This window comes from Protomyctophum bolini (genome assembly GCF_963924005.1).
Source record: "Protomyctophum bolini genome assembly, chromosome: 23".
Taxonomy (NCBI): Eukaryota; Metazoa; Chordata; class Actinopteri; order Myctophiformes; family Myctophidae; genus Protomyctophum; species Protomyctophum bolini.
The window spans coordinates 4102129-4128759 of record NC_137884.1 but is presented as its reverse complement, the minus strand read 5'-3'; the positions used below and the strand labels follow the sequence as shown (position 1 = coordinate 4128759).

At 43.3% G+C, this 26631-nt stretch overlaps 1 protein-coding gene across 1 annotated transcript in view; it reads left to right on the top strand.

Moving 5' to 3' along the window:
• Positions 1-5609: 5609 nt before the first annotated feature.
• LOC308311090 (calcium-activated potassium channel subunit beta-4-like) overlaps positions 5610-26631 on the top strand; it is a gene marked incomplete at both ends in the record, with an annotated part of 38735 nt that continues 17713 nt past the window's right edge. The window contains 2 exons of the mRNA XM_080757611.1: positions 5610-5774; positions 6558-6728. Coding sequence (XP_080613737.1) covers positions 5610-5774; positions 6558-6728 — 336 coding nt within the window. The remainder of the gene's footprint in view (positions 5775-6557; positions 6729-26631) is intronic.

Genomic DNA, 26631 nt, shown 5'->3' with positions numbered 1-26631 from the left:
AGGGATGTGTAAATGTGTCCAAAATGAAAATCGATTTGTATAATTCTATATTAACGATTCATCGTTTGGGGGGGGTAAAAAGATCTTGCTTAAAAAATAATCTGCCTAATGATGATGTCACTGGACCTGCCCACAGCCCTCCTATGAGACACAGACTGAGTAGAAACAAATCGTGCCATTTTATCGTGATTATTAGTGAGGACCTATTATATGAAGATAGGTTGAAAAGTGGTGAAGTGGTCCCTTAACTATAAACTGCGTTTTGGGATGCAGAATGCAGCCTATTTTTGTGTGTGTGTGTGTGTGTGTGTGTGTGTGTGTGTGTGTGTGTGTGTGTGTGTGTGTGTGTGTGTGTGTGTGTGTGTGTGTGTGTGTGTGTGTGTGTGTGTGTGTGTGTGTGTGTGTGTGTGTGTGTGTGTGTGTGTGTGTGTGTGTGTGTGTGTGTGTGTGTGTGTGTGTGTGTGTGTGTGTGTGTGTGTGTGTGTGTGTGTGTGTGTGTGTGTGTGTGTGTGTGTGTGTGTGTGTGTGTGTGTGTTTTTCAGGGCAGCTCGTGCCACCAGTGCAGACAGAAGACTCTGGACACCAAGACGGTGTGTCGCAGTGGGTTCTGCTCGGGGGCCAAAGGTCAGTTCTGTGGTCCGTGCCTGAAGAACCGCTACGGAGAGGACGTGGGCACGGTGCTGCTGGACCCGGTCAGTGGAGACACACGCACGCACGGACACACACACGTGCGACACAGGCCATCTGTGCGTAAAGCCATCTGAGCGCCGCTGTCTGTAAAGCATAATCATACAGTATTGTGTCTCACCGTAAATGTCTGATTTTTACATATACTCATGACCACTGCCACATAGGTGTACACGGACATTGCTGGTTGTAGGAGTGGTTGCACCATACAAAAATAACCGTATTGTGTTGACACCAAGGGCTGCACAATGAATTCAAAAAAATATTGTGATCTAGATTCACCTATGAGATCTAATTTCTAATTCTTTTGCATGAATGGTGCAGCCCTAGTTGGCTGCTGTCCTATTCATTTTAGTTACTCTTATCTTTTATCTGTTTAAAGCCACAGTAGTTATGGCTCCAGGTGTTGTTTTTCCAGCAACTACAGCCTGAGCATTGAGTGCAAGCATTGTGCAGCACTACTTTAGACACTAAAGGTCATTACACACTGGGGAATTAGCGACGCGATGCGAATAAGCGATCTGAAAATGCGAAATATTGCATGTTGCAGTTCGCCTGCGAATCTCTGCAAGATACGACACCAGAGCGAACAAATAAGGAGCGATTTTCGCACATTCGCTACTGATGTGGAAGCTTGCATGGACTTCAATTGTTTTTTTTAAAATGCAAATTATTCGTCTTTCTCTCTATAGGTGTGGTCGTGTCCTATCTGCCGCAACGTGTGCAACTGCAGTCTGTGTCGTAAGAAGGAGGGCCGCTGTGCCACGGGCGCCCTGATGGGCCTGGCGCGCGTCAACGGCCACGACAACGTGCACGAGTATCTGGAGAGGTACGTACGTGGCTCAAGCTGATGTGTGTTAAGGGCCTTGCAAGCGGGCAGCGATAAAACGCGCCTATAGTTAATTTTCAATGAGACCTGCGTTTTTGCTCGGAGCAGTCGCGGTGTGACAACGCAAGCGTATTTACGCGAGCACGGTCCCGTGAATCTTTTGCACGCATGCTCGTTCCGTGCACACGCCCCCCCCCCCCCCCCGCGACTCACCAGACCTGGATTCTGTTTAGCTTTTATTTTACGCTTGCGTTGTTGCGCCGCTCTTCAACAGACCTAGCCCAAGTGAGGCTTGCGGAACTCGACTTCGTCTCGTTCCTGACCGCATCCCTGTCGTGGGAATAATCACGTTAACCCACACCCTCTCGTGTAATATTGCTTAAATCCCATGTTGCGCAGCTGCCTCTAGATTGCCTATGCCATAGAAAGCATGGGTGGACCCTCGGCTACTATATCAGTGGTTCTCAACCCTCGGCTACTACTGTATATCAGTGGTTCTCAACCCTTTTTATATCAGGTCCATTCTTTATTCTGCATTTGAGCCACGGACCACCATTTGATGACATTTTGCCATTCAGACCCAAAACTTTGAAAATAAATCTTTCTCGTTGGATATGGTTTTGTCCACAATTCCATGCTGTATTAATGATACTTGGTACCATAGTACTTATGAAAGCTACTATGAAAGCAGTGCTTTGTGAGGATAATAGAACAGGAAACTGAGGTTAATAATAATGCATTTTCAGTTTGAAATGCATTACATTTTTTGCCGTTTGCCTGGGACGTCCTCATGACCGGTGCCCGTGTGTTGAAACACAGTCCGGCCCTCGACTTGTACCAATTTCTTTATTTTTGGCCCACTGTGTATTTGAGTTTGACATCCCTGGTTTATACAAATGAAAAGGCTGGGTTTATACAGCACAGGGAACTGGTTAACAGCAGGTGGAGCAGGAATAGGGAAGGAGAGAGTGTAAGTCGGCTCAAATTGTCTTGCAGCCTCATTTCACTATAGGTTCCACCGAAATGACTTGTAGCCCGTCGCTTGGTTGCTGCCAGTGTGAACGCCCGTCGCTTGGTCGCTGCTAGTGTGAACGAACGTACCTCAGACCACTTAACACAGTTGAGAGAAATCTTCTGCTTCCCTGATGGTGCTGTCGTGTTGAAACAACTAATGCCGACCGCCGGTGTCGTTGTTGTTTTTTTCTATCTAATTTACAGGATTCAGAAGGAGCTGTCGTAGACTCAACAGGACACCAAGAGCAGAGTGCCCAGTGTCGTGCCCTGAAAATAGCTGATCTACAAGCATTTATTTACCAAAGGCCTACCACTTGTTTAAATGCATAACCGTAGCATTTTAGGCCCAAACCACACCAGCTGCAACTCCTTGGCAACAAGACAAACCACACCAGCTGCAACTCCTTGGTAAACAAGACAAACCACAACATCTGCAACTCCTTGCAACATGCAAATTGGGAATAATGGTTGCAAGTAGTTGCACGTTGCAAGGAGTTGAACGTTGCAAGGAGTTGAACGTTGCGAAGAGTTGCACGGCAACCCTCTGGTGTGGTGAGGGCTTTAGACTCGTCATTCTTCTTGTTTTAAATGCACAACTTTAGCATTTTAAGCCCAAACCACACCAATGCAATTCCTTGCAACATGCCAATTGGGAATAATGGTTGCAACTTGCAAGTAGTCGCAAGGAGTTGCACGTTGCAAGGAGTTGCGACGTTTTATCCATCCATTTATCCTCAGACTGTTGTACACAGAGCCAGCCCTGCAAGGCCACACATTTACTCTATCTCAGCATCCTTCTCTCTCTCTCTCTCTCTCTCTCTCTCTCTCTCACACACACACACACACACACACACACACACACTCTTGCTTCTGTCTGATTTACATTCATGCCAAATCTTTCCTTGATCTGCCTCCTTCTCTCTCTCCCCCCCTCATCCCATCCTTCCTCTCTTTCTCTCCCAATCCTTCCATCTCTCTCACTCTCTGCTGTATAGTCAGAACAGAGCTGCATGGGGCGAGCAATTGATTTAGTTTGAACAATTGATTCGTTAAGCAATTTATCACAGCCATGCATCGAGTGGCCTGAAGTTATGCGACGTGGTATCCCTACACCTATAGGACTAAAGTCCCAGATTAACGATGCATCTGGTACTTAATTAGGTGATCTTCATTCAGAGACAACTTTTATATACAAATCTAATTACACACAACAATGTACTTTCTTATTTTCTGCTATAATCTGCTGGGCTATGTGTTTTTCTATCAATCTGCTGGGCTATGTGTTTTTCTGAATGAAGAAGAAAGTGGAACGTCCGCACACAATATAATTCTGCTCAGTCTTTTTTTATTTCAACCTATAAATACAACAACGTTTCGCCCCTCCAGGCTTTCTCAAGTTCTATGTGTTTTTGAGTGGTGCAACCACTCCTACAACCAGCAATGTCCGTGTATACCTATGTGTCTACCTACCACCTATGCGGCCATGAGCACAAGTATGACTTATTAATACCAGTAGGGGGCGCCAGAAACAGAGAGAAGGATAGTGCTGCTAATGAGAGAGAGAGAGAGAGGTGGGGGGGGCACCACTCAGTTCACACGGGTGTGATTTTTCTATCTTTAAGAAGCCATTGAGTTATTTTCCACGTTCATGATATGGCTGTGGTACAGGCTATTGGTGTGAATCTATGAATACCAAACGAGTCTCCCCTTTACCAACTTGCCCCGGCGTACAGTCGGCGGAACTGCGTGGCCTGGTATTCCTAAAGTAACCTAAGTAAATTGCTTTTACAAATTTGTAAAAAAATAAATAAATTGCGAGTACTTTTTCCACCACTATCAGTGATTGAGAAGCCCCGCCCAAGGCTCACCTAGGCTGATTGAGTGATTGGCACTCAGAATGTTTGTGCCAGCTGGGGTGTGTGGAAGAACAACGGAGACAAGAACACGACGATGGTTAGACTTACCACTACTTACACATAATTTGGCAATTGACCTTATGCACACCACCTCTTTCAATCTGTAATGTTTTAGTTTAATACAAATCCACTTTAGACATGCATGTTATGAGCTACTTTGTAAATTTTTATTATTATTACAAAACATACATCAATCACTTCAGCCCTATTATTTCGGTCATTTGAAAATAGCCGATTCACAAGCCTGCAAATGCAGAGCACTGAAGATCTTTTTATTATAGGCCTACATTTGAAAACTTGTGAAATGGGACATTCTGCATAAAGAGTACTTTTAAGGCCTATTCATAGTCTGGATTTTCGGTGGTGAGGTGACCACTGGACCAGCGGAGCTGAAATAACGTTGAGCGGTGGTGAGTAAAAACAGAGAGAAGGGCTGGAGCGGTGGTGTCATGTTGTATATATAGTTCGGTGGTCACCCCACCACCGAAAATCCAGACTATATGTACCAGTATGAGCCTTTAGTTTTCGTACTTTGAGTAGACTACATTTTTATATCAATACGTTTGTACTTTTACTGAAGATAATGTTAAATTCCGGACTTTTACTTGTAACAGAGCATTTCTACATAGCAATATCATCGCTCCACCGTCCACGCCACCGTGTGTGTGCGTGCGTGTGTCCGCGCGCGGGCGTCACTGTGTGAGTGTGTGAGTGTGTGCGCAGAAGGGAGGGGAGTATAGGCTGGACTCGGAGTCAGAACAGCTGCTTTAAAACAAGTTGATGAGAGAGATGAAAGGACTGGGGAAGGATGAGGGATAGGCTACAGAGAGAGAGAGAGAGAGAGAGGAAGTTTGTTTTAGGATGAAACGACAGACAGATGGCAGCAGTACAGTACCGTAGGAGCCTAACATATTTAGCGCCCCAGTTATTCCTCCTCCTTTAAACCAACTCTGAAGTCGTTTTTTCATTAATAGTTGTCACACTTGACTTTGCAGACTCCTGGCTATTTGCGCTGTCCTCCCCTGTAGGCTACTGTAGCCTACCTACACTGTCCCTCCCTCCGGGGGCGGCTCTTAATTCTCTCCTCTCCTCTCCTCCGCCACGACCGCCGCATGCATGCCGTTTCGTTGGACTGACAGCCGGTAAAGGAGAGTCCGGTCGTTATGGGGAAGACCAGGGTGTCGTACGAGTACTCGGAAGCCGAGGACAAGAGCATTCGGCTGGGCTTGTTCCTGATCGCATGTGGCATCCTCAGCCTCTTCATCCTGGGCTTCTGCTGGCTGAGTCCCACTCTGCAGAGCCTGCAGAGCAACCCGACCAACTGCACGGTAAATAAATACAGTATGGTTGGTTCAGAGACCAATTTACCCCCCTTTCGGGACCCGGTTACTCTTTTCTGTATTTGGGTCGTCGGTATAGCAGTAAGTGTGTGTGTATACTGTGGTTCCCAAACTTTTTAGCTTAAGTTAATTGTGACCTAGCCAGTCATGAAGGATATGCGGTTCACATTCACAAGACGCTCGATTATGACAGTCATGTTTTGAGTGTTACAGTTACATGTGTTCCAAACGAGGAATTTAGACGTTTATACCCGCTGCCGGGACCCAAACTATTGTGAGATATATATCTCTCGTATCGTCCTCCCCCAATATCGTGATATTCATTAGTTTTAGTAGTAGTAGGCTACCCAAGTCGTGGACAGACAAGTCGTGGACAAGTTGCAGTCAGTCAGTGTTTTACTGTTTGGAGGAGAGAAGAATCATGTAGCCTACTTATTGGCCAGTATGCGAATCTTGTAAGATTTTGGAATAAATTCATAATTCCACATATTTGCCTTTTTATGGTTATTTTTTCATTTTCCGTTACAGATATCGTGATATATTGCTGATGAAATCCCTTGCAATATATTGAATATCGTAATATACCGAATATCATGATATATATCAAGGGGCGCCTATAGCCACGGATATCTTATTGTGAGGTACCCATATCATCCCACCCTATACGTTTAAGGCCATAAATTAGGTTTGTGTGTGTCTGTAAGAAAATGGTACTATTGTTAATTTTGTGTACAGAGAAGTTCAGAACCTCTCCTCTCCTCTCCTCTCCAGGTGGTGTCTGTCCTACGCCCAGAGGAGATGTTTGAGTGCGTGTTCACGTGCGGTACGGACTGTAAGGGAACCTCCCTCTACCCGTGTCTGCAGATCTTTGTCAACAACTCCGAGTCCAACACCGTGGCCCTGCTGCACTTTGATGAACACCAGCTGGTCCTCAACCCAAAGGTAAAGGCAAATAAACTTGGAATTATTATGATGATTATTGTTGGGGGGGGGGGGGGGGGGGGGGGGGTGATTGGAGAGGAGACTTAAGTGAAAGGAAAAGAAAACCTAAAAGTGAATCATCTTAGAAAGAATAATTTGAATAATTGTCTTTATCGTCGACATTTTAGAAAATATTCAATCTACATTTTGAAATGGAGGGCACAACAGCCAGAGGGCTATGTCTATTTTTGGTGTCCTTGGCATGGAGTTCTTTGGTAAATGGTGCATTTATACAGTATAGCCGAGCGCCTTTATCCAAAGCACTTTACATAGAGTAGATGTGCATTACATTTAGATGTGCATTACATTCACCCATTCAGACACACACATTCACACGCCGATGGCAGAGGAAACCATGCAAGGCACCAACCTGCTCGTCAGGAGAAATTAGGGGTTCAGTGTCTTGCTCAAGGACACTTCGACACTAACTCTGGGGGAGGCCCGGGAGGGATCGAACCGGGGGCCATTCGGCCACTCTACCCCTGAACCTATGCCGCCCCTTTTGGGAACCCCTGGCCTTTTAATTCAGGTATTGTTGTGATTGGACAGTGTAAACAACAACACTATTGTGCACCAGCAGTACCACATGTTGACCTGAACCTCAGAACTACTTCAGCCCTTCACACATCATCCTCACGCCTCCTCTATTTTTGAGGGGCACTAGCCCCTCCTATATTCAGCTATTAGTGTCGATTTTCGTCTTAGGCCTGTACATACTGCTCGATTTTAGCCCGATTTGTCACTCCCGACAAAAGTCCTGTGTCGGGCGTGATATTGAACTCCCGACTAATTAATTAATCTTTTCATCTTGTAGTGTGACATATCAAAAAGACAAATATTCGTCTGCTGCGATGCCCATGACGACACATCGTCAATATTAATGGGGTATGTTTATAAACGTATTTGGCAAGAAAAAAGTTAACTTTTTTCTTAAACATGGCAAGTTAAACGTGTGTGTGTGTGTGTGTGTGTGTGTGTGTGTGTGTGTGTGTGTGTGTGTGTGTGTGTCTAAAAATGGATTATCTCTTATCGTCATTGCTGGTTCGTTTTAAAAGATATCGCTGACAATGGCAAAATTATTTTCTATTAGGCCTACCTATTATTAGTAGGCCTATAGTAGTTAATTTCATATGAGTGAATTGTTTAATGTATTGTCTATATTTTGGTTATTAGGATATTTTGGTACTCGCTATAGCTTATGCACACATGTAAGCAAACCAACTTGGGAGTGCTTGCGTGCAGCGGAACAGCATTTATTGATTGATTTATTAACAGTATCCAGAAAACAGTACATTTCCAAAGAAAGCACAGCTCACTGCGGACTCCCGATTACACTATGTTTTCGCGACCGCTTCCCCCGGCGAGAATATGTCGGAACACATGACAGTATATAATTGGTACCCATCAGCCTAGACCTCTGAAGGCCAGCCTGGATCAGTTTCACTGCCGTCAAACTGCTGTCAGACATGGTGGCAGCAGGAGTCCAGTACGTTTGTCAAGTTGAGATGCTGAGCTGAAAAGGAGGGCCATGGACCTTATGACTGGTCTACAAGGGGGGGGGGGTGGTGCATGTGTGTGCACGTGCGTGCGTGTGTGCGCATTTCCCTGACAGATAGCTGAGGCAGTGAGAGGTCTTGCTCTACTCCTCAGTATTAACATAACATTAGGATGCTGCTAGCATTCCCACTGTATGGTGTCTGTCTATCTGTAGCACAACTGGCATACCGGTAACTAACTGACAAAGAGAGACTGTGTGTATGTGTGACAGACAGACGGTTTCCCTTTCTATCTCTCTCTCTCTCTCTCTCTCTCTCTCTCTCTCTGTTCTCCATCTATCCCGCACTATCTTTCCCTCGTCGCTCATCCAAGCCTCTTTCCTTTGTCACTGTCATCATTCTCTCTCTCTCTATCTCTCTCTCTCCATTTTCGACATAGTGCCTCTACGGGTGCCATGGTTACCAAACGGCATCGATGACACATCTCCCTCTATATTTATTACTGGGTTGCCTAAGCGACGGGCCGGGTTCGCAGCGTGGCGGGTGAGAAGAGACGTTGCACGTGACCCTCGGCATGACAGATGGCCACATTGTCTTTGATTGAATACTTTGTGGACAGTTTGCAGAAAAGAAGCACAGGAAAGTACAGTTCAATGAGGATTTAAACCCCATAAGAAAGCACTGTGGCTCATTTCCATTGGGGTCCTTCATTCAAACTACGTTTTTCAAACTGTCTCGACACGATCTCGAAGCGCAGGCAAGAGCAGCTGCTGCCTGCCCAAGTTTGCATAAAGTAAAGAAAATAGCATTTGATCAACATTTTAAGATTAACATAACTCTCATCAGATTGGGCTGTTGGGCAAATCCCAGAATGGCCGCCCCACCTGTGGGCCACTCGGAATGCACAAATTGGTAAATCATAAGAATTAGTCTTTGGATTTTGATTCAATTTGCATGCATGCAGAGTTTAAATAAACATTCTCCCATGATCTCTTAACCCATTCAGGACGGGAACCCCTTTTGGTGTTTTAAGTCATTTAGCTGTTGAAAGCAGATATACAAGCTCTGCTATTTTATTTTTTTAATCTTGAAAATGTGGCGCAAATCTATGAATATATATTCTTTCAGAGCGAAGGTTTTTAACTCAAATCTTTGCATCTGGGGTGTCCCTGGAACAACATATTTTGAGATTGGGGTCCGGGGCCAATTACATATAATTCTGGGGGTCCTTGACATGAAAAAGAAAAGTTTGAGCACCACTGACATAGAAACATAATAGGTCTTTCAGAAAATTGATTGATTTTTTATTTTTGAAGACATTTTTTAAAATCGGCCTCAACCCTAAATGGGTTAAGAGACTAGACGTAAGAGAGTGGAAAGGCCAAGAGCGGGTATGGATTTTTAGTATTTGGAATTCTCATGAACAAACATGATTTGAACAGCTAAATCTCAGCAAACTCACTGAAGCACTCTGTAAATAAATACAGGGACATTATGTATCAATGATATACATTTAATTTCACAGTCAGTTAACAGTAGAAAGAGAATTGCAAGTAGCTGGTTTTGTATGATAGATATTTACAATGTAAACATCATTCCTCGACTTGTGATCTCATTACTGTGCAATTCCATTCTGCTAAACTGCGCAGTCATCTTTTCAAAACTTCTCATTTTAAGTAATTTCCATATAGGTATATTAGTGAAGCACCTTAGGGAGAGAAAAGGATGATTTTGCGCTAATTCTTCTAAAAATGAAAACAGATGTAGCCCAGGGCATGCTCTAATGATTTAGCTAGGGCGCCCGCCTGAGCTGGCGACCTTCTGAAACTTTGTGACAGCTGCTGAAAGTTGGAGTACCATAACAACCTACTATATAAGGCAAAGATTTATACATTTAATTATGCTGTGTAGCATGTGATGTGTCACACTAGGGGGTTCTCTTCTGAATCTGAATTTGCACGAAAAAACACTCCTTGGGCTAAAAAAACGGCCATAGCTGTCATCACAAATGTGATGAGGTCATCACATTTAAAGTGGCTATGGCCAAATGGCCGATTTAGAAGGATGACAACGTTTCGACCCCCTATGGGTCTTATGACCCATAGGGGGTCGAAACGTTGTCATCCTTCTAAATCGGCTTCTTCAGTTGTCACAAAGTTTCCCAAGGTGATCACCGGCTCGGGCGCCCCAGAGATTTTTAGAGAGTGCTGTCATTGAGGGAGAATAAAACAGCACGGTCACGTGGTTCATGTACTTGTTTGTTTGAGCATGCCCTACCCTGCATGTGGCACTTTTAGACGAATTAGCAAGAAATATCCCCAAGGCCCTGGACTTGGCTGTTCTCCCTGGGGAGGGGAAAAAATCCATTGTTGTCTAGATATGCACTAGTATGCAAATATCTGAAGTTGTGCCATGTCTATAGCCCTATTGTTAAACAACCCCCCCACCCCAGAAAAACGTTGAAAGTGGATTTGCGGCGGAGTCAAGCAAGAGGGAGGAAGGGTGAACACTACCACTTTTTTCTTTTTTTAGGCGCTCTAATTCCAGCCCACCAATGTAGGTGAAACTTCATAAACTATTCCAGTTGGCAGATGAACCCGTCAAAAAGGCTCTTAGTCGCAAAGATTGGTCACAAGTTCACAACAGAACTGTTCTGCGACTCATTCTACATGTTGTGCAGTCTACCTGTCTACCAGTCTACCTGCCTAGGCATCTTCTGAGACAAATCCCTTGACGGATGTAACAATTGGAGGCACCACATACATCAGAGGCTATGTAAATGAGCTTGGGGAAAAAAATCTGCTACCATGGACAATTATTTTCAGAATTGATTATTCAGATGATTAATTAATCTATGATGTAATTCATTTAAACCATAGCGTGACGGTTAATTAAGATAACAAAGTACAAAGTGGTGGTAAATGTGAATCACAAAATAATGATCTGCCACACATCTTGAAATTGCTTGAAGCTACAATGAAAGTTTTATGATCATTACCACCAGCCTAGGTGCCCAGACGGATACGCCAGCCACTCAGGCCTATTGTATTTGTAAAGACACACTCCAAAATACGTAGGCTGGACTGTGCCATCTTGGTTGCGTGTGCACACACTTGCGTGCGCACGCACACTTTCAGTCGCTTTAGTCTCCAAATCCCCCTCCCAGGCGGCATTTCTGGTCAAAACAACGCTTATTGTTTAGCAGTCGCAGTAACGGCGCCGGCCTGTTTTAACGGGGCGATATAGTAATCATTATTTAATTAATTCCGGTGGGAATTAAGTTAATATGTTTTTGTAGTTTACTCATAATCCAGTTGTTTCTTTTGCACTCGGGACCACTTGGCAGATGTTGTGGTACTTGTGTGAATGCTGCGTACCATTCCCCGGATCAGATCACCCAACCGTTCCCGGGACCGCATGGAGGTAGTCTCGGGACCGATTTGAAGTGTACTCGGATACGGATCGCTGCAATGTGAAAGCATTGAATACAGTTGAATGAAGTGTACTCGGAGTGCGGAAGAATCAAGGCCAATGTGAATCATGGCCAGCGGGGACCAGGAAATCGTATTATGGAACAGTTTGAATCAAACGGACTCGGTGTGAATCTGCCCTAAAGCATTAACACACCCCGCGCGGGACAGGGATTTCTACATTGTTCGAATCCCAACGGTCCGGTGCGGGACACGTATAGATGTCTGTTTACCGCATGTTTTTATTGATTACTTTAAATCGCCTTTCTACACACCCGGGGGGGGGGGGGGGGGGGGGGGGGGGGACACAGCAGGCAAACTATTACTACTACTACAGTTGGAACGATACACAGCGTCTGACATGAAACCGCTGTTACATAAAGGTACATATCTCCAGAATGGAGTGGACAAGTTACGCTTTCTTTTGAGGTATGCTGTGTGATTCTCGCTATAAGAGATACTGTCGGCCTAGGAAAAGGTCCAATGCTATCATCGTAGCAGTGAGGGGCATGCAGTTAAATCAGAATTGTTAGCACGCTTTGTGTTAATATGGATGATTGATTGGCATATGGGCATAATTCATGGAATTCTAAATGAGGGCAAAGACAGAGCCAAGTCTGAAGAAGCCCTCTATGCACATTTCTGGGTGAGAACAATACTTGACATTAATATTTGCTGATCAAAGGGACCAACTTTTCCGGTTACCTGCATGTCAAGTCCTACTGATGGATTAGGACATTTGCGTTCGCAGACAGACTGCTTGTGTGTGTGTTTGTGTGCATGTGCACTTTGCACGCGCGCGCGCAAAGTGATACATTATTAGACCGTAGGGGCTCTATAGCATGCAGAGATGCACTGATATGCATAGAGATAGAGAGTGGGAGATGAAGCGGTTTTACGTTGTGTGTGTGCGTGAGTGACTGAGACTGAGTGCATCCTCAGGTGCATGACATGCACTTACAGTTGATCTCCATCTCTCTCTCTCTCATTTACTATGCGACTATGTAGTTGTGAGAATAAACAAACGGCTGATAGCAGCTTCATAATGGCATTATAAAGGGCCAGGTACAGCGTTTTCTATGGCGGGGTGAAGCCACAATCATTATTTTCAGGTTAGTCTACGTGGCACTACAGTATATGTGCATATCAGAGCCGCCTCTGTGGAAGTGGAAATTGCGAAGAGCGTACAATAGGCTTACAATACATCATGTTTGATTATTTAAATATTCTGCAGGTCTTGTGCATGTTTTGTCGAGATGAGCCTAGTAGGGATTGGACGACATGCCATATCATATTGTTTATCGTCGTCATAAGAAACACTCACGAGGGTTCCTTCCGATCAAATTCACATTTTCACGGTTGCATATCCTGTGGACTATAGTGCTGGTTCCCAAACAGTGGGTTGGGACCCATTTGTGGGTCACGAACACATTTCTATGGTTCCCTTTTTATTCTTTGGTTTCCTACATTTTGTTTTTAATATTATTTCATATCCTGTACACTCAAGAGAATGTCCCCGCTGCCACCCTTAGACCTATTCTGACCTGTTCTGACATTCCATAATGTTGATCTGCCCTCAGCAAACCCTGTACACTTAAGACACACTCCATATACGTATGGCCAGTACAGAATTAATTCCATATGTTGATCTGACACCTGCCCCCCCATTCCAAAGCGCCAGCGCTCGCCCAGCAGTCTGCTGTCAACCACGCAGATGCGAGCACGCGACCTCGGCCTCAGGCGTCTTACTGGTAGCCAAAGTGCCAATTTCTTTTATTCAGGATGCCGAGTACAGGGAAACCAACATTTTGGTCGTTAAGCCCTCTTCAGGGAGAGTTTCCCTGATAAAACCTAAGAGGCTCCTTCCTTAGTATAGTTCCGGGTGCTTGATGCAGTGCCCTAGCAGCCTTATACTGGTATATGTGACCATGTGGCTATAGCCTCCGTAGAGGTCTGCCTATACGTGACGGATGGGAGTGACCGCCATTATTTGAGGTTTTCTCTGCGTTTGGGCCTGAGCCCGATCTTCCCGGCGCTCTGTTTCTACTGTCGCTAGTAGGTAGGTTAGGGGTAGGTAGGTAGGTATAGGTAGATATCTAGATAGGTAGGTAGGTGGATAGATACTGTTTTTAATGAAAGTGTCCTACATCATAAGATGCCCAGCCCGCACAGGCTTACAAGACACTAACAAAATGTACATACACAAAGATACACCACACCATAAACAAAATACATAACCAGTTACTTATGAATACATCGTTCTCCTTCTCTATGAATTATCCTAAAAAAAAAAAAAAAACTTCCTTTCTTCCTATAGTAGTTCTGCAAACCCAGCATTGGGAGACTTCAAAAAAGTCTGAATATCACCAGTACACACCCACCAAATTGATATACAGTATAAAGCTTCTGAAGAGCAGGACCTCTTTTTTTATTTTATTTTTTAAGTCCATGCAAACTTCAGTGACATTCTCACTCAATACATTTCTTGTGTGTGAAGAAGTACTTGGCACAAATAAAGGATTTTGATTGTACAGAATATGTAGGGGTCTATACCATAGACTGTAAAAAATATGGACAAAGCGTTCCCCGGGTCTAACGTGAACGTAAAATGAAGCCTGAAATCCCTTGCACTGTAAGTCGCCATCTTTCAAGATCCGTTTGAGCCCAGTTTGGCCATTGGCTGGCCCAGACAACGAGGCGGGACTTCCCCCCCTTCTTCTTCGTTGGTTTTTATTTTGACTCGAGTGGGTGGGGGATCCCGTTCATGAACTGTAACGGTAGCCACGCCCCTCAGAACATGCGCAACTTTATGGTAATTTCTTTAATAAATGGGGCCATCATTTTCCAAAAAGAATATTATGACATTAGAAATGAGACTTTAAACTAGTGACTGGAAGCGAAAAGTATTCATGACCATGTTTATTAAGGTAATACAGTCTAGGTGAAGTTGGGCCCAAATACATGGACTTCTATGGGGCTATGGGTTTTTTTGAGCCCAATGACAGCGCCACAACAGGCCATTATATGAACTTTCATTTCCTTAGTGGCTTCACAAAAAATCTGTCTGACTGCCCCCCTGGTCTATACCCAAAGATGGGTGCAGAGAGCAGCGGAGAGGGGATAGAGGTAAATGAAGCGTGTCCGTATTGGATGGATGTGTCACAGGGACTCTCTCTCTGTGTTGTCTGACCTTTTTAACTAGTACTAATGAGACAGAGATGGATGGAGGGGGGGGAGAGATGGGGAAGGAGAGAGTGGGCAGACTGTCAGAGTTGGGGAGGTAGGTGATAGAGAGAGAGAGAGAGAGAGAGAGAGAGGGTGCTCAGTTGTATTTTAGAGTTATATATATTTTAGCAGTAGTATTTTTTTGTAGTTTGTCATTTGTAATTATGTATTTCTTATACATGCATACAATTTTATTTATTTTATTTAAAGTATGAGACATGGCTAAAGGTTTTTGGGAGTCCCCATGCATCCCAAAAGGTTGAGAACTAACTGCACAGTCAAACTTACAGTAGTTCATACTCCAGAGGGCCACATTGCAAAGACATTGCAGATCTGCAAGCTCAAAATGTGTCGCACTGCAATGCGTTTTGAGCTTGGAGATCTGCTATTTTTTGCTATATTTGAATTTAAATCCTGAATAAATATATTCTGTGTGGGGGTCGGCATGGGGTAGTCTAGTCCATTTGTACACATTTGTACAGAGTTTTTTTTTTTAGAAAAGGGTCCTAATAATTTTTAGAAAAACATTCTAATATTATTCATTCAGCTACTAATATAGACTGAAGTCATTGAAGTAATTAAATTGTAAAAGCTGAAATAATTCATTTAATCAATTTAATCAATATTCGCATATTAACATGTGTGTAAGTGAAGGTGGGGGCCGCATGTGGCTCCCGGTCCGCCAGTTGCCCATGTATGATCTAATTGGTCCATTAGGATTTGTCGTTAATGAGCCACCTGTGGACCAGTGCACAGGCATGACATTAAAGGGAAACTCGAGTCACGACCGAGTCACACACACAGAGAAAAGGGGTTTATTTATTTCTCTCCATTTTTGTTGGCCATGCAAGGACAACACGCACGCACACACACACACACACACACACACACACACACACACACACACACACACACACACACACACACACACACACACACACACACACACACACACACACACACACACACACACACAGCCCTTTGTGTGATAGCCTCCCTCAAAGTGTTCTAGGTTGATACTCATGCACCATTTCAGGGACACGGTGGCCTCCTCAGAACAGAGGAAGGAGAGAGGCTCATAAAGCTGCTTCACACATGAGCTGTCTGCCGGTCGCCACTCATGGTGTGAGCATACATTATGTTAATATGCATTTGATTGCATGTTAACACCAGCAGCGTGGCGACTGGCGAGTTTCAATGCAAAGTTTATGGGGCGGCAGTTTTCAATGCAATATCTATGGAGAGGAGCGACAATGTAAGCTAGTAGTAGGTGTACACTTATCTATCCCTAGTATAGAGTTCTCAACGGGCCTGAAATGTAAGGCCCGGCCCTAACTGATCAGACCCTAACTGGGCCCTAACTGGCCTGCCCCGACTAATTAGCATAGGTTTTAGGCCCTTTCTTGTATGGAAATAACGCTGCGATGGTAAACGATGCACGAGTTTCACCACTTCCCAAACCTTTTCATGTCAAGGACTAATTGGCCCGCAGACCTCCATTTGAAAAGATATGCCAGGGACCCCCATAAGAGAAGATTTTTACGTCTCTAGCAGTGATTCTTAACGCGTTTAATTTCAAGGACCCCCTCAGTTTGACATGCATATTAGTCTACAGACCCCCATTTAATGGCATTTCTATCTCTGGGACCCCAATCTATATAGTGAAATCAATTGTTAATTTAACTCTGAGAGTGTACAACTGGAATCAAATGGACCCATAAGGGTCCCAAACTATCATTTAGCTGGGTACCCCCTGGAACTCCCTCAAGGACCCCTGGGGGTCCCCGGATCCCACTTTGGGAACCACTGCTGTAAAGATGTGACAATAAAGCAGAGCTGATTCTGAGAAGTTTGTTCAGCTTGTTTGAAAATAACCTATTTCTGCTAATGAATTGGCCATAATATAGTTGTGTCAATCTACACAGCTGCTGCTAGATTAAACCTTTTTATCAATATTCACAGTTTGTTTCCTTTACTACGTTTGTACGTTGATGCTTCTGTTCTGTTTGTGCTTGTCCTTGTAGGTGCTTGTTTCTAAACTGAAGAGTTTATAGTCCTGTTTCTATACTCTGTGTGTTGTTCTCCATCCTCTCCTAACAGTAAGACATTTTGTAATGCACTTTACGTTTTGAAGCAGAACTCAAAGTGCTACAGAGTATTAAAAAAACCAAACCCTTGGCTTAAAAGCGACATAAATCTTGACCAGACAAAGCGTTTAAAATGATTAAAATCGCACGGAGGCATAAAGCCTATAAAGGATGTAAGCTCAGTATAGATAAGAAAAAAAAGCTTTGTTTTAAAATGGAAACAAAAGCTTCGGTGGGAAAATTACTCAAATGTTTTACTTAAAGGGGCTCCACCATGAATTTAAAATCAAATGTATTATATGAATGTTTCCCTTTCATACCTCTTTATACCCACTGAAGCCTAAACAACCACTCAAATCGTTAATTTTCATCCTCTCTATGAAACTATTCCAAGCCATTTCAGCTGCAATGCCAAAAATGAAGTGAAACAAGTTTGTTTCGTGTTGGAAGTTGAAACTTGAGAGAAGGGGGAAATTCTTCAAGATGCAAATACAGAAAGAATTGACAAAGTAAAATACAGTAGAATCTCTCAAGAGATATGCCAGCTGACCAATCAGCGTTGTTGCCTGGAGCCCCCGGAATCATTTAGGGTTTTAGCTTATAGTGTTTGGTTTTATTCATACAGCTCCATGACAAGCCATCGGAAATTACGAGTGGATCCCAGCAGGAATTATGTCAAATGCCATCTGTTTTTGTAACCCCGTGGTTAGCGGGGTAGCCTACGAAACGGGACGACTGGGGTCAATTTCTTTAGTTTACAGTACACTTGGGTGTCCCAACTTTGTATACGTGACATTTTGTGAGCATTAAAATGAGCTCATAATGTCTCTACAAAGGGCTTGTATGTTGCAGGATCTCTTTGGTGGATCTGTGAAAACTTAACGACATGCAGCTCGGGAGGCACACGGCAAATTTCCTTATTTTATTATCATCACCAGCCACCTTACATCGGCTATAAAGATGGCCAAATCAACCAGGGTCCCTGTACGGAAATCACTAGACTCAATCATATTAATCTAATAATTTTAGCCCTCCGTCGAGGCAATCATCTGTCTGGGACAATGTTAAACTACTTGGCAAAAACTCTACACAGCAGGCTAGCAGGCGACACCTGCACCGAGGCAACTCAGATACTAGTTTTCTTATATTTATTTTGCACACACACATTCACAACATAAACACACGAACTGAACTAAACCTAAACTTTGTATGGTGACGTAAATAAGCCAAACCCGTTAGCAGCCGTATAAAAAGCAGTAAAAGCAGTGGTAGCAGTTAAAACAGCAGCAGGTAATTAAAACAAAAGGCATTCCAGATCAGACGAAATACACTCGGAGACTGACCACTGACGGTACTGACGCTTGTTCCACGCAGTCCGCGCATGCACATTGGAGCCTATAGCTGTAAACAATCCTCTTAAATCCACAAGTTATGTTCATAACGGAATATGAACACATGCACTCACGCTAATATAGAAAATAATAACTAAATATAAACATTAAAGCACAAAATTGGTACAGGTCTCAAGACCACCGGAAAAGGGTTTCACTACTTAGAATAGAAACACACGCAGTAATACTTAGATATATAGGCAACCTGGGCCTGTACACACAGTAAAAACATGACAGTCCCTGTATAGTGTAAGTGTATTGCCTACTGTACATTGTATATCCATAAGTAATGTTCTTGGTGGAAACCATAGTGCCTGACTGCCTGTACTGTAGGTCAACACACGATATTTCTCCCCTGTCCCGAGCTGGCAAAAAGTGATATGCATAACGAACACATTCTTTTTTTTTTTTTTTTTTTTTTTTTTTTAATGTACTTACAGTACCAAAAGTAGAAGGTACTAGAAGTAGAATGTCCCATTTCAAATTATGAAATGTATCACAATCGCGACGCAATTGTGAGCTTTATAGATCGACTATTTTCAAATGGCCGAAATGTAGATGGGGCTGAAGTGGTAAATGTGTTGTTTTGTAATAATAATCAAAATCTACAAAGTAACTATAGTAACTAAAGTATTCAAATAATTGTAGTGGAGTAAAAGTGCAATATTTGGATCCGAGCTGTAATGGAGTAGAAGTAAAACTATTGGAAATTGCATACGCTCCAATAAAGTACAAGAACCTCAAAATTGTACTTGCCATATAGTTACTTTCCACCACTGAGGGCTCGGCAAGGCTTACTGAATAAAACCATCGACCGACTGTGGTGCTCTCTGTATTTCACAGAGAGCACCTGTGAAATAAGTGGCCTTGCAGTATACAGGAGGCGGGTCGTGGGGTTAGCACTGCAGTTCCTTGAGGAGGTTCTTTTGAGGAGGTTTTGAGAAGGTTCTTTGTAGGAGCATTGCTGTGGATGTGCTGGCGGGTCAAAGGGGTGTTCAGTCTTGGGGGAGCCTGCTAGGGGAGACGTAGCCTGGTTAACCGTCCAGGCTATAGGGGAGACGGGGGTTAGGGTGTGATCTGATGTGCTCATAAATATTTTCACTCTCTCATCTGGATTGGATCCTATAGCAGCGCTGTTGTTTTGAATGTATTGGATTTTCTGGAGGCTCTTCCAGTAGGTTGTCCTATAAATCCAGTCTATTATTTATAAAGCACATTTAGAACAACAGTATTGAACCAAAGTGTTGTACAGTACACTCTGTAGTAAAAAACAAATACTGAAATACCATTGGAGCAAAACAACCATAAATAAACAAACGGGGCAAACATAAAGACATAATGCCTATAGTGGAAACAGTCAGTATGTTCGAACCAGAGCCATCTAATAGAAGAGTTACGATATAGAGGGGGCAGAAACCGAGCGCTCGAGCGATGTTCATGCAGCCTGAACTGAGCCAAGCTGGAGTTGGAAATATTATTGTTTTCAACGAGGGCGGCGCAAATAAGAGTTATTTGTGCAACATGACAACTGTTTTAAAGTATTGTACAGTAACAACTAAAGTCTCTTTAATGTTTATGTTGTATGATTATACAAAACAATTAACAACAACTAAAATAAATGGATTTAAGATCATTAAAGCTGGGCTGTTGCCTGAGTCCAATGCATTTCTGCCTATACTTCCGGTCCAGGACTTGTCCCAGTCGCGAGTCCCCAATAGAAGTCTACGTAGGAGAGCCGCCATTGGACTGGCCCCATGAAGTGAGCGCAGTTTGTGTAACTTTGTCTATATCTAAGGCTCTGGTTCGAACGCCAAGGAAGTGAAATGAGAAGTGCATTTTACTTTAGCAAACCAGGCCTTCAGGAGACAAAGGCAACATATTATTTCCAGCATGTGAAACGTGATAATGCTGGTTATAGACCATTCACATGGTGGCCATCTTGCCATTAAGTTAACGGCAGGGTGGCAACTTGCCGATTTAACAATTTAATTGTATATAATTTAGATCTCTGTTTGGCTTTTAGGCTTCGTAATCACAAATTGCACAGAGCAGATATGACAAATGGCTTGTGTATATAAAGGAAACATGTATCCATGTAACGATATATCGTATATTGTGATATAGCGATACAAACGGGCCACGATATGAATCGATTTAAGCCTAATATAAATGCACCACGTCCCTGTACATGTGTGTGTACTGTATGTCTGTAATCCACGTAACTCGAGAAATGTTTGCCCCGCCGACTTCACACATTCCACACACACGGTTCAGTTCAAATTGGTGGGAAAAACTAGACCTATATATTAAATTGTTTATAGGATCAATACAAGTAAATTAATACATGATAACCCTTCCACATTTTCGATTATTTTGCATATTTTCCTACATAATGCCTAATTTGCATATTTAAAAATGTAAAAATGTTAATACAATAAATCATCGTCTTCGCGTAAGTACTCAACTGGGGAAGATTCATGGTGAGGACGATCTAATATAGGTATGGTTTTGCCCACTCAATTCATAATTAACGTTCCAATTTTGGAGCTCTGGCTCATGGACTAAAAACCAAAAAGAACTGATTGGGAACCAACCAGTGGAAAAGGGGCCTGAGTGCAGTGCCCGGTGTGAAGTCCATCCATCCGTAGCCAGTTGTCCAGAAACAGCAGAAAATCAGCCCATGCTCCGGACAGGGCCCAAATTTGCCAATTGATCATTCTAGTTAAGCTGGACGAACATCATTGTGATGTCAGAACAGGTCAGCTCCATATATGGTGATCTAGGGGTTTGTTGAGGTCAGAGTATGTGTGTGTGTACGACTGTAATGCGTAATGGGTTGTCCAGAACCACCACAAAAGGCTCTGGTCAAGCTCTGCCAGTGGACCTAATGAGCCTATACCTGTAGATTCAATGATGTCACATTGAGATTAGGCAAAACACTTCATATTTGGGCATGCCTGACAGAACTCCATATATAGGAATAAAGGGACACAGAGAGACAGACACAGAAATCTCCATATATGGGCATAAAATGGGTGGAACAGGTACTCTGACACGGGTACAACGGGTATTGCCGAGTGGGGCATGGATCTCCGACTAACATCGTTACCAACTCTGTGCTCTATACAGCCGGGCACCGGTCAAGATAAAAAATAATTTGTCTGGAAAATAAGTGTGTTTACAAAATCGTGAAAAATCGGATCGTGATCGTGATTTGATTCGTTTCCTGAGTAGAGTGAATCGTGAATGCCTAACCATTTCTGCTATTTCTGGAAAATGTTTGAAAATGTTGCATGGACATTTTTCAACACCGAAACTATTATGATGATGATTATGCAAGAATAATTGTGATTAGACGATTGTGTCAAAATCGTGACATTACTAGACTCTGGGTCAATCGTTACTTGCGTGTTGTCAGCATAGCTAGCTGGTGACACGACTTGGAGGGAGATTACGAGAGTCCTCTCCTCTGCAGCCTTGTCCTGTCATGATGTCCTCTCCTCTCCTCTCCTCTCCTCTCCTCTCCTCTCCTCTCCTCTCCTCTCCTCTGCAACCTTGTGCTGTCCTCTCCTCTGCAACCTTGTTCTGTCCTCTCCTCTCCTCTGAGCTCTTATTGTCACCATGTCCTCTCTTGACTGTAACTCATTTTACTGGCTCTTGCACACAACTACACGCACACACACACTCAAGGGGGGGTGTACTATTCACATAATTTCAACATAATGTACTGCATGTCATAGTTTGTCTATACGACAGACAGACAGTGTTTCTGTCTAAACGTATGCCCTGAGGGCAGCAACAGAGCCTGACATTTACGTACATAACATCATTATAATATAAAGGAGGAAATCACCTCCCTAATTTAGCCCATTTCTCTGTGTCTCATGCACTCGCTCTCTCCTTATGTCTGTCTCTGTGTCTGTCTCTCTCTCTCTCTCTGTCTCTCTCCTTATGTCTGTCTCTGTGTGTCTCTCTCTCCATCTCTCTCCTTATGTCTTCGTCTGTCTGTCTGTCTGTCTGTCTCTCTCTCTCTCTCTCTCTCTCTCTCTCTCTCTTCTTATGTCTGTCTTTGTCTCTCTCTCTCTCTCTCTCCTAATGTCTGTCTTTGTCTCTCTCTCTCTGGGTAGAGTTGACATGACTTATTAATATGCTTATCTTTTCCTCAGAGTGTATGTCGTTTTTCCATGCTTTGGGAAAAACAATGATGAAAATCATGCTTTTCGACGAAAAAATGTACTATAGCCATTGATCAATGGTCAAAACAGATAGGTATTAGAATGAGCTGTGGAGAGCACCAATTTCCTCATCACAAAAATGAATTAATAAAAACCTCGAACCCAGAGATAATTGTCAGAGTGGGAAATGTGTTCACCATTTCCTGCTTCTCTGTCAGACTGAGCCACAATCAGTGTTGAATTATTGTACCGGAGGCTTAAAATCGTATTTGAAAGAATAAAAACTATCGTATACATAGCCCAAAAAAGAGAAATCACACATGTCAATAATATTTAATTTGACAAAACATTGCGTGTTTAGTGTAAAGAAACAACCTTAGTTGTTTGAGACTCCTATACGTGACAAAAACATGTGCTGAGTGGAATCTGGCAATTTCAAATAAAAGCCTGAAACTGCCAGAAAGACGCAACCGATAAGTACAGATCTGGGGTCAGATTTCCTGATTTCCTGACTTATTTTGAATAGCCAGACCAGATCCTGAATCAGCAGCCAGGCCAGTTTTATAAATTCACTTACCTTTTGTGATATAGCGAAATTATCTTACATTAGGGGATTTCTTTTTATGGATTGTACAAACGGTACAATTATCTTACAAATATGAAAATTATCGTACATCTGGCAACACTGGCCACGATTCTCTCTATACTACAGGACTGTGCATGAGAAGGATTCTGAACTATTTGCATGAGCTCTTTGTGCTGAAATAATCTCCAACAACCTTGGTCCTTAGGTGTGTGTGTGTGTGTGTGTGTGTGTGTGTGTGTGTGTGTGTGTGTGTGTGTGTGTGTGTGTGTTTCAGTCATGTATACATGCAGTAAATAATCCTGACTTCAGAAATCTGTGAGCATGAGTCCTTTTCATTTCCTCTGACCAGGAAACAGCAGCTGATTATTATAAACTGTTATTGTTCATAGCTGACCTTCCTGCCTGATATTCCCTGTCACCAGCCCTGTACAACTAGTACCGTGCGTGCGTGCGTGCGTGCGTGCGTGCGTGCGTGCGTGCGTGCGTGCGTGCATGAGGACCAGAGGGAAAATGAACAGGAGTGGCTTAACTATTACACAACTAATTTCTTGATCGGTAATTTCCTCCTGCGTAATTTAAAGAGGGTATGAAGGTAAATGTCAGAAGCTAGTTCTCCCCCGAGGGCATAATTTTAAAAGGAGTTATCGAGGAAACGAACGCATTTTCAGTCTTGGGATTCTTTTTGGCTTTTAGCACACTCATACAATCTTATGAAGTTAGTTAAAGGACCACTTCAACCTATCTTCATATAATTTGTCATCACTAATGGTCATTATAACATGGTGCCTTTTCTTTTTTGTCTTTTTAGAGTGGCACCAGTGACATGTTTGGTCATTTCAAACAAGATTTGTTTAATTCTAATTTGTATTAATGCGAGAACAATGGCTTTTATTATATCATGCTAACATTCAAGGTATAGAAATCCTGCTGCCGTTTTCTATTATAGCTTGGATAGGATTACTGGTGGGCGGGTCTTTGAACTGTCCACAGCCCTCTGAGACACAGACGAGTAGGCAAAATTGTACCCCATTGTGATGACCATTAAGGATTCATAATCATGATTTTTTTTTTATAATTAACTGTCATAAATATGATTGATTATTGATTTGAGTTTTAGTCGACGAAATCGACACTGATGCATGGATCTTGTGCCAGGGACCCATAGATTTTCAAAAGATTGCCGATTGCTCTCAAGTTTCCTCCTTCCGGTTCCTAGGGACCACCATCCATGAGTCCTTATCATGGGATCTTAACACCAGTCTCATAATAAGCAAATCACACCAGCGTCTCTATTTCCTGTGGCAGCTTAAGAAGTTCAAAGTCAGCCAAGCAGCCATGACTCACTTCTATAGGGCCACTATTGAAAGTGTTCTCACCTTCTCTATGCTTGTATGGTTTGGTCACACAACCTCTCAAGACAAATCAAAGCTGGAAAGAGTAGTACGTCGCGCATCAAAAAACATAGGATGCAGCCTCCCTACACTTTCCTCACTCTATTCCACCAGAATAATTAGGAAGGCAAATCATTGCAGACAACTCCCATCCTGCACATCACCTCTTCAATCTCCTCCCATCAGGCAGGAGATATAGAAGTATCCAGAGCTCAACATGTCGCTTCAGGGATAGCACTTACCCCGTAGCCATTAGACATCTGAACTCGTATAGTATATGCATATAGCACTTTAAAAAACGGAATGTAATTTCCTATGCTGCTGGTTTTTGTTTTTGTATTGTACTGTCCTTCTTGTTTGTGTATCTATGGTTGTCTGTATATGTTGAGTATGAACCAAGACAAATTCCTATCAACTTGTTGACATGGCAAATTAATTATTGAATCTTGAACGTATCGCAGTGTGAACTTGTGGAGCTTGTGTAGCTTTGTTTAGTGCATGCACTTACTGTAAAACTGTGTGTGTGTGTGTGTGTGTGTGTGTGTGTGTGTGTGCGCACGCGTGGAGGAGAATAAGGTTATGAGTCCATCAGTTCTGGGAAGAAGCGGTTGTTGTAAATGCACTTTAATCCATTTTTAATGTGCTGCTGGGTTTTTACCAGCTTCTGTGTGAAGCCCAGCGGAGCTGGTTTATGATCGGTCGCGTTGCCTTTCTGGACTAGCAAGCCATCTCTCTCATTGGCTGCCGTATAGTGGCCGTACTAGCAAGCGATCGTTCTCATTGGCTGCCGTATTGGCTGCCTCGTCTCTCGTCAACCAAACACTTTTTGCCTCTATAGCCGACCTCTCAGCAATGGGATGCTATAGTCAAACCATCCGACACCATTTTTATGAAATGTAATTCGATTATACGACTGGCTATACTTCAACCAATCGGATTGCTTCCTCGAAAGTCGAAACGACCTGTTGTAAAATTGTAGTTGATCTTGGGCATGTGATGTGTGCACGTTGAATCGTGCAAGTGCATGTACACCCCCCCCACCCCCCCCCCTCCTTCATCCTCCAGTGTCTAATTAACTGTAACGAGGCAGAGGTCTGGGGGGGGGCAATAGACCTTTCCCCTACCCACCCCTGTACCCCCCGTTCTCTCTCTCTCGAGAATCTCTCTCTCTCTCACTGTCTCTCTCTCTCTCTGTGTCTCACTTTCTCTCTCTCTCTCTGTGTCTCTCACTGTCACTCTCTCTCTATCTCTGTGTCTCTCTTTCTCTCTCTGTCTCTCTCAGCCTCTGTCTCTTTCTCTCTGTCTCCCTCTCTCTCTCTCTCTCTCTCTCTCTCTCTCTCTCTCTCTCTCTCTCTGTCTCGCATTGTCTCTCACTGTCTCTCTGTCTCTCTCTTTCTCTCACTGTCTCTCTCTCTCTCTCTCTCAGAGAGGGAGAGCTCTGCAGTGCAGATCCAAACTAGGTCAAAACAAACGAGGCTCCTCGGAAACGAACTGTTTGACAAACTATACCCGTTAAGGCGGGAGATACTACTGTATATAAACATTTCCTGAAAAATCGAATAAAGTCGAATAGAGTTTAAAGGCCGAGCTATACACCAGGCTTTTTAGAGTGCGTGTGTGCGTACGTATACGCACAAACGAACACACGCACTTTTAGACCCAGTAGCCTACTATTTTTAAAGTCTGCATGTGCAGGTCTCCTGTGCGTATCTGGAAGGAACACGTTATTCCAACCAGTTCCCTTTCCCTCCATCAGGCTGTCTGGCTGATGGAGCCTCTTCTCTCTATCTCTCTCTCTCTCTGTCTCTCTGTCTCTCTCGGCCCTCTGGCTCCATGTTAATCTATTTAGTGGTGGAGACAGGCAGACAACCGCAGGTCATTGTACGTATGCACGCACACAACACACAACACACACACACACACACACACACACACACACACACACACTGTCTGTTATCTCTGCATCTACGTAGTCCATGGTTTTGATCAAAACGGCAATGTTCTGTCCTAATTTCTGACTTAACCAAGCATCTCGTTTGGGAT